This window comes from Gavialis gangeticus, unplaced genomic scaffold, assembly GCF_001723915.1.
Source record: "Gavialis gangeticus isolate Ggan-Ray unplaced genomic scaffold, GavGan_comp1, whole genome shotgun sequence".
NCBI classification, from domain to species: Eukaryota; Metazoa; Chordata; order Crocodylia; family Gavialidae; genus Gavialis; species Gavialis gangeticus.
In genome coordinates, this window is record NW_017729031.1 from 68,497,089 (window position 1) to 68,506,232 (window position 9,144).

Consider the following 9,144-nt stretch of genomic DNA (forward strand, 5'->3'; position numbering starts at 1 on the left):
CACAAGAGAAGGCTGAGGGGGGATCTAGTGGCCTGTTACAAACTAGTCAGGGGGGAACAGCAGGCACTGGGGAAGTCCCTGTTCCCTTGAGCACTGCCAGGAGTGACCAAGAATAATGGTCACAAGCTGGCAGAGGGTAGAGTCAGACTAGACATCAGAAGGCGCTACTTCACGGTCAGGGTGGCTAGGATCTGGAACCAACTTCCAAGAGAAGTGGTGCTGGCTCCTACCCTGGGGGTCTTTAAGAGGAGGCTAGATGAACACATTGCTGGGGTCATTTGACCCCAGTACTCTTTCCTGCCATGGCAGGGGGTCAGACCTGATGATCTGCTCAGGTCCCTTCTGACCCTACCAACTATGAAACTATGAAACATAGCATACTCCTCAGTAATGGGGTTAAAAAAACAAACTACCCATATGTTATATGGGTATAGCATATAACATAGGGACAAACAATAAAGCAATTTTCCAAAAGTGAAAAATCACTTTTTCAAACACTGATTTAAAATAACTTGATGGCTGTTCTGCATTGATAGACAAGCAGATTATGGTTACTATTTTATTTTTAAAAAGAGAGTTAAACTGAATTTTGGTATATTTGACCTTGATTCAATTCCCAGCAGAGCTAACTTGAAGAAAAAACATCCAGTCAGCATAAATATTCCAATTCTGTAAGAAACTTTACTTTTAACAAGAAGTCACACTGTCAGTGATATTACTCATGTGAGCAAGGTTATTCATAGGACTTGCTCCAGTAAAAATCACGATTTCATACTAACTGAATTACACTAGACAACTGTAAGTGGTGACTCAACCTCATTACATCAGTGACTAAAAGATCTCAATAGGTGTCTGTTGCACATACCATTGTAACACAAAGTGATCAGAAATCAATCGTAAGTGGTTGACGACATACTCAGTTTTAAGTTAGAAGAACTAATGTAATCCATTTTACAGATAAAATTTATTTTCCAGGGAAGTCAAAAGGTAGAATAAGCAATAAATTGTAAAATATGTTTGAAGGGATACAGGTAAAATGTACGTACTCTGTATTCATAAAAAAAACTTACTTGTAGCATTTTCCTTGAATTGGAAATACTCTGCAGTTATTACAGGGGAGTCCAAGGTGCCTGTCAAGCCTCATTTTCTCTGCTGCAGTCACAAGCTGACCAGAGTTCCTGAATTCTTCTATAATGAGCTTTAATGGTGCAAATTCTTCTCTACAGAGGGGACACTTTACCACAGATTCATTCTCTAATTCACCTTGGTGATCAGCCCAAATCTTCATACATGTGATGTGAACACTGTTACCACAGCCGTACCTACAAAAGCAAAACACCATCAATTTCTGTACCTGTCCATAAATACTTGGGCAAATCTGCTATCTCAAACTAAATATCCTAGCCTTTTTAATTATAACAGTGTTTTATAGCCTTTTTCTTGCAATAAAATGAGGTGTATATGTAATGGGAGGTGCTTACTAATAGTTTAAAACTTCCCCATTTATAGATTTGTTGCAGCCATAATTGTGTAGAAATGATACTTCTTTATAATTAGCAAGTAAAATAAGCTCTTGCCAGATGTATAACATGAAAAGCAAACTATTTACTTAACCTGCAGTAAGTGATGGGAAGCATTTTCTTTAGTAGTTCTTCCTGGCAAATAGGACAGACATCCTCCACATCAATTTCTTTCTGATTAATGTATCCATCATCCTCTTTCTCTAATGTTTCAGTGGAGAGAGCTTTTGCTTTTGGGCTAGATGACTGTTCTTGATGTAGTCGTTGAAGCACGTCATTGATTTCTCTTTCCAGGAGACCTAACTGAAAGGCATCTACCAAAAATAAACTCAAAATGAAGGCTCTTTGCCAAATTTTAACACTTGGAAATATTCAGCTGTTACAGGTGTCAGTCTATATAATCTGCATTGAACAATGTCAGTTTTGATACATTTATAGCCCAAGAAATATTGCAAATCTAAATTCCTCATTTGAAATTAATTTTGAAATTAACTTCCCACCTAAAATGATCTTTATGGCAGAATGTGTTTTGTTTTGTAATTTTTAATACAATGGATATTTAAGTTTAGTTAAGAGGTTAATGTATGACCAATATCCTGAAACAATTCAGAACAGACTCTAAACTAAAACACTTTAAATTACACAGTATGTAAAATGGCATGCTTTGCTTCTAGGCCAGAAAGTCATAGATTCAAATTTCATGTAAGCACATTGCCTCAAATCCAAATGCTGACATTGCAGTATAGCATTAGTGGTGTTACAATGTTGGAAGTGCGTTTACATTTGCATTAAATATTAAAATACAATTATAGTGTAATAAATTAGTCTAAAAACAACACTGAGATGATCAATGTCTTCCATTGTAAGATTTTCCATCAAGTTTGCTCCCTTTCTTAAAAAATATGATTGTAGATAGAGCTCTTCCCCCTTAACAGCCAGCACTGCTAAATGAATCATCTGGAAAGTCAGGCTGTGCACTTCCTGATACCTGCAATATAGGTTCCGTAACAAGAAATAAGAGAACAGTTTTATTGATAATGCATGGTTAATAGGGTCTGAGAACTGGGCCATGTTTGATTCAGATTCGGCCTAAATTAGAGGATTTGATTAGTCAATTTGAATCACTGTCCTGATTTGATTCACCTGAATCCAAATCTGAAGATTTGATGCTGATTCGGAGAATCAGCGATTCAGCAATAGACACAGCTTTAAATGTTTTTTCTACATACCTCAAGGTTCCAGGAGTGGCTCATGAATGCTGTGATGGTGGGGCAGATGGAGTGTCCCACAGGAGCGCAGAGGGGCCCGGACTACAGAGCACATGGAGGGGATCTCGCCCCCCCACCCCGGCTCAGCAATTGGCCGCAGGGGAGCCCAGGTGTGCCCCCCTCTCCCGGCCCAGGAGGCACCAGTTGCTGAGCTGATGGGTGAGTCCTCTGCGTGCTCCGTGGTGGACCAAGAAGTGGATCAGAAATGCTTCTGGTCTACTTAAAGGTCTACCGCTGAGCGTGCTGGGGACCTCCCCCAGCCCCGCGCTCCTGTGGGATGCTCTATCTGCCCCACCATTACAGTGTTCATAAGCTGCTTGGTACCTTGACATACGTAGAAAAAACATTTAAAGCTGTGTCTATGTCCGAATGTCTCCAAACCAATTTGGAGGGTTTTGATTTGATTCAGAGAGATTAAAGGGTCTCCTGATTTGATTTGAAGATTCAGCTGCTGAACCGGGCCAAATCTCTGCTAAATTGAATCAGTGACCGAAGTTTCGGACAGCCCTAATGGTTAAAGGTTTATGCATAAACCAGGTGACTTTTTCTTGAGGTGGTATGGTCTCTGAAAAGCACACAGTAAAAAAAAAAAAAATTAGCAAAAGTTTAATTTTATTAAAAAAGTTAAACCTACATTATTCTTACCACCTAAAAGTACAAATATAAATAATATGAAATTACTACTTTTCTCAAAATAACTATTTTGATTATGGCTGTACTTTAAGGTTTATATTTATTGTTTCACTCTGGATCCTACTCAGGATGAATATTTTTAGAACTTCCACTTCACGTTTGTTTTGTTTTTTAATTTATAAAAAAATATATACATCACTCCCTTTTTCTTCTCTAAAACAATTCTGTGAACAATAAAGCCATGTCAATGTACTTCAACTGAGAATCTGGCCCATAATATCCTAAACTGTGTGAGATTTGACAAATGGAATGATTCTGGCCCATACCATTATGAGCAACTTCAGTGAGTTTTAGGGATCCACAAAAAGCATATCCCTCCAGGAAAAGACTGGACACTAGACCATACAGGGGCATCTCCAACTTCGTTTACAGGGGTACTATTCAGAGCCTTTAGGCACTGAACAGAACAGAGATTTGGGATATGGGTATAGTTTATTGCTGGTATAGGCAAAGACTGCACAAATCTGAAGAGCTCTGGTAGGTATTCTAATTTATGCTGAAAAGCTCGTTGGCCTTCAGCTGGCCCACAATCTATTTGGCACAAATGTGGCCGAAAACTGAACTGTATTTTCTTTACTCAGTCAAATATAACACAACATCTGCCCATGACTACAAAAATACTTGTTAAGTTACTGAAATACACGTAAACAGAACATGCTTTGGAATACCTAGTCTGCCAGGTGCTCTAACAACAGAAATAATCTCCTCCAACAACCCACAAGTGTTGTAAATTACTAGATTTTTAACATCAAACATTTTACAAGGGTAGTTTCAGAAGCAGCTGATGTTAAAAAAGATGTTCTGTCTTAGAAAGATGAAGCCAAATCTTGGCAATGGCCTAAAGCATAACAATTTTATATGCAGCTTAGGAAAAAAAAATCAGTGATTGAAAAGTAACCCTATACAAATTCCAGAGAACATTGCCTTTGTATATTTAAAAGCTGTTGCATTCTTTCTGCAATATATAAAATTCGAAAAAGAGGGTAACACCTACATTCATGATTTCTTGGAAGTTTGAGTTTCTTCAACAGTACCCTAATGATGAATGACAAAAAGATTATCATCTTACAAATTAAGCTAAAACAAATTACTTGCTAATTCAGCCTTAAATTAGGGGGTACAATAAAAGGCTTATGGTACTTCAGAGAAATTTAACATTAGCATTAAACAGCAAAACTATACCTTGGTCTGCTACAAATGTATTTTTATTAGGACCTTTATCTCACTTACAGAACTATGGAAAAGGACTTGAGAGTCTTGGTAGACCACAGACTCAATGCAAGTTTGCCATCTGATGCAGCTGCACAAAAAACTAATTTGATTTTAGGATACATCAACAGAAACATTAGGTGCAAGGCATGGGAGGCGATAGTACCTCTCTACTTGGCACTGGTTAGGCCTCATCTGGAGTACTGCATGCAGTTCTGAGCTCCACTTTGTAAAAAGGACATGGAGAAGTTAGAGAGGGTCCAGAGGCGGGCAACAAAGATGATCAAGGGCTTAGAAAGCAAGCCATACAAGGAGCAGCAAAAGGAGCTAGGCATGTTCAGCTTGTAGAAAAGGTACTTAAAAGGGGACATGATAGCAGTCTTTGAATACTTGAAGGGCTACCATAAAGAAAAGGGAAAGCACCTCTTGCTGCTGAGGATGCAAACCAATGGCTGGAAGTTGCAGTTTAATATTCGGAAAAACTTCTTCACTTTTAGAACAGTGAGGCAGCAGAATAGACTGCCTAGGGAAGTTGTGGACTCTCCATCACTGGAAGTGTTCAAGAACAGGTTGGACAGCCACTGGTTGGAGATGATCTAGATGTAGTGCCTATGTTCTACCATGGCACTATGTTTCTAGGCTTGGCTGGTTGCCCCCCTGCTCCTTTTTCTGCTATATGTCAGGGTGTTTTTAAGCCTTCCTAGAAGCAGCGGGTACTTGCTACAGGCAAGGCTGGGGACTTTCACTGGGGTATGCCAATGCACCTGCTGGGACCAAAGCCAGAGGTTCCTAGGGGGTGGTAGCAGGGAGGGGGCAGAAGTTCCGATTCCATGCCAGGTCAGAGCCGGAGCACTCAGCATCTTGCCCCTCCACTCAGAGTCAGACTGACACCATATTTGGGGTAAGGAAGGAATTTTACCCCATGGTCAGACTGGTACACAGACTGTGTGGGTTTCTGATTTCCTCTGTAGTGGGAGGTGTGTGAACCTCTACCCAGAATCTCTTGAGCATATATTGACATTTCATGGAAGCAGGACATTGGCTACCACGGTTCTCCTGCTTTACTTGTGACTGGTTAGTGTTAGGTCTGCGTTGTGTCAGGGTTGACAGTAGACTTATGTAGAGTTTGGTTAGTTTTTATGGGACGGCTTGGATAGGGATGATCTTGCCTAAGGCAGGAGGCTGGACTAGATGACCTCTGGAGATCCCTTGCAGTCCTACTTCACTATAACTTCTCTTGGCAGTTTGCTTAACAACTTTATCCTGCAAACCTCTTTTCTACTGGTTTCTATGCTATTTTCTAACCCACACATGCACTTTATCCAAGACATAGATAATATCCCTAACAGTCCTTTATGTAGGAATTTTTAAAGTCCACGTTAAAATTCTGTTTACCAATTTTTTTGCGTACACAAGGAATAATATTAAATTATAAAAATATGATTGGTGACCTGTTCAAATGGTAAAATGGGGGAATGCTGAGGCAAATAAATTCTTGACACTTTATGTGACTGATTCTTGATGCAGTTAGTGCTACAGCACAGAAGAGATTATTCTTAAATCTAAAATAGCTAATTAATTCAAGAAGTAACAATAGCTGGGACATGAAGTAGTAGTGATCATAACCTAATTTGTGTTCTATGGGGAAGTAAGGTACCAAAAATAAGAAAGATTCATTTTAGAAAATGAGATTTCAATAAAAATCAGGCCTTTACTTCAACTGAAGTAGGAAAAAATCACTATGACTTATCTCCACAGAGAGAATATACATGTGTGTACAATGTGAACTTTTCAGTACTCTTACTGTATTTACTGGAATCCAGTATGAAGTTTTTTTTTCCCCATTCAATGTGGGCGAAAAAGCCTCTCACCTTGGGTTTGAGTACAAGGCCAGGAGACAAGCAGCTTGCTGCTGCTCTGGCCCTGACCTGGGCTTGGAATCAGAACCTGTGTGTGGTGGGGGAGCTGGCATCATAGGAGGCAATGGCAGGGAGGGTAAGCAGTGGGAGTGACAGGAAGGGGACAGGAGATTTGGTCGTTTGATTCTACATTGCCTGGACCCTGCCACTGCTTTCCCTGCTGAAGTACTTCCACATATAGAATCTGATGATTGACGGGTTGTCTTAAATTTGAAGTCATCCTAGACTTGAGTAAATATGACACTCCAGACAAACTCCTTTGTGGATGGAGAGCTAGTGTGGAGTACATTAGGCACTGTAAGATTCACACCTTATCATACTTCTGCTTAACTTGTGTATGTAGCTACCCTTCCAAGTGGAACAGCTGCTACTTAAGAAAACCACCTCAAAAGACATTTGTGTACTGCCAAACAAAAAAAGAGACAGGAAGGCAAATATTATATCACCATTACTAAATACCAAGGTTGAAGGAGCTCTTTCAGCCAAACTGAAATCCTTCAACATTTGGTGATCTGTCCTACTGAAGTCAACAGACAGTAGCCCAAGTTACACTAAACAGCAAATAAGGAGGACCTAAAAAAATGCAAAATGGATTTCAAAGAGACCACAGCTAAAGGTATAAAATCAAACAAGATGCTTTCAGAATGTCGGGAGCAGGAAGCTTGCAGCCGTGTCAACTGAACTGGCAGAGCTAGTGGAAGAAGGTTGAGGAGACTGCTGAGAAGCTAAAGATTTCTTGACACAAGTCTTTTGCAGAAGGGGATGGCACTTCTTGCACCTGCTGCCAATTCCTAATAACAAAGATGAGTTCCTTCTAGCAACCAACCTGTTCAGAGACACTGGGGAAAACAGACAGATTAGAGAGCAAGAGGCTGCTCTTTACAGAGGCAGTGCTAGCTTGTTCCTGTCATTCCAAATCTGTCTAGGCGCTTTCTGTTTAATGACATCAGATACTTTCTGGTCCCAAGTAAGGCTTGCTGGGCAGAATGTCCATGTTCAATCCAAATGGCTGTTTCCTACAGCAATGCCAGGTTTGCTACCCTCCGGTCTCCTCTTCAGTAAAGGTAAATTCTCCTATCAATCATTTTCATTAGAATCTACCTGATCCCTTCTAAACTCTTGGTTCCACAGACATTAATTACCCTCTCTTCTTTTTAAGGGTCATGTTGTTTCTGAACCACCATACGACAGCAGAACAGTTAGCTGCTCTTGGTAAGGAAGCTCTTAATTCACAGCCAGGCAGAGTGATTACAACTCATTCCAATCTTAAACTGAGTAATACAGGCCCAGGACCCTGCTTATTAGTAAATCTTCTAGTTTCTTTCTGCTTGGAGAAAAATATGTGCTGTGTTATATGGGATAATGCACCTCACTATCTGCCACCCCCTCTTCAAAATCCTAGATCTGCCCATGTGCCTACCCAATGCCCCAGGTTTATGAATTCCTACAACAGCTTGGGAAGGCCAAACATATATCAACATTGCACTTAACAAAGGGATACTGGTAAATACCCCTTGCTCCAAAGTCCCAAGAGCTAATAAGTTCCCAGCTCCTTGAGGGCATCAGCAGTTTGGAGCCCTCCCCTTTGGTCTCCGCAGTCCCGCCACATCCTGGTGCCTGACAGGCAAGGTTGTGCTGTCCCACCGTGGCCCATCTTGAGGACATGGTGATGTTCACCAGTCTCAGGGCACAGCACTGCCAGGTATACAATAATTATCATATTTATACAATCATTTCAACCCCTGTCTGATGTATGATCAACAACAGTAAGTGCGTTCAAAACGCAGGACAATTTGTGAGACAGTTAATTGATGCTGCATAGGCAAAGCTCAAGCCACTCTCAGAGAGTCTTAACCAACTTCTGGGTTTGCTATCAGCACTTTTTTTTAATAATGGCTTTGCCTTGAAATAAAGGAAGGCTTCAACTTGGAGGACCCAGTTCTCACTCGTTCAACAGCAACTTACAGCGAGCAATATAAAGTAAATAAGATGACGCCTTATTTGCACCGTTTTTCAGCCTATGATAGCTTTTCAGCTAATGTGATCAGTTTGAGCTTCCAATATGATAATTTCATATTTAAGACCTGGGGAGCTGCTGGGACAGGACGTCCTCAGAGAGGCAGGGCAGGATGGTGCTGGGGCCCTTTCAGGTCGAAAGCAGCGAGTGCCCCCCCGTCGGGAACCAAAGTACTTGGCACCCGGCGCTGGGGCTCCCCAGACTCGGGGAAGCGGGGAGCGGGGGCCGGTGACCCTGCTGAAGTCCCAAGGCCGAGACCCTCCGAGAAGCTGCGGTCCCACCCTCACCCCCCATGGGGCCGCGCCAGGCCCCTCCCTTCCCGCAGGGCGCGGGCCGCTACCAGCACAGGTGCGCGCACAGGTCCCGCTCTCTCCGGAAGGTGGCGCAGGTGCACGAGTGCGGGGCTCCCAGCAGCACCTGCAACAACAGGCCGCGCTCAGTAGTCGCCGCCGCCGCCGCCGCCGCCGCCGCCGGGGGGCGGGAATGGGGTGGGGGGGAGGCGGGGCGCGAGGCGAGCC

At 42.0% G+C, this 9,144-nt stretch overlaps 1 protein-coding gene across 1 annotated transcript in view; it reads right to left on the reverse strand.

The window, feature by feature from the left end:
• Positions 1-4,888, reverse strand: part of ZSWIM2 (zinc finger SWIM-type containing 2) — a 23,201-nt gene extending 18,313 nt beyond the window's left edge. The window contains exons 1-4 of the mRNA XM_019523063.1: positions 4,857-4,888; positions 4,476-4,516; positions 1,615-1,834; positions 1,071-1,322 (exon numbers count right to left, since the gene is read on the reverse strand). Of these exons, the coding sequence (XP_019378608.1) occupies positions 1,071-1,322; positions 1,615-1,834; positions 4,476-4,516; positions 4,857-4,885 (542 nt within the window). The 5' untranslated portion in view covers positions 4,886-4,888. The remainder of the gene's footprint in view (positions 1-1,070; positions 1,323-1,614; positions 1,835-4,475; positions 4,517-4,856) is intronic.
• Positions 4,889-9,144: the final 4,256 nt, after the last annotated feature.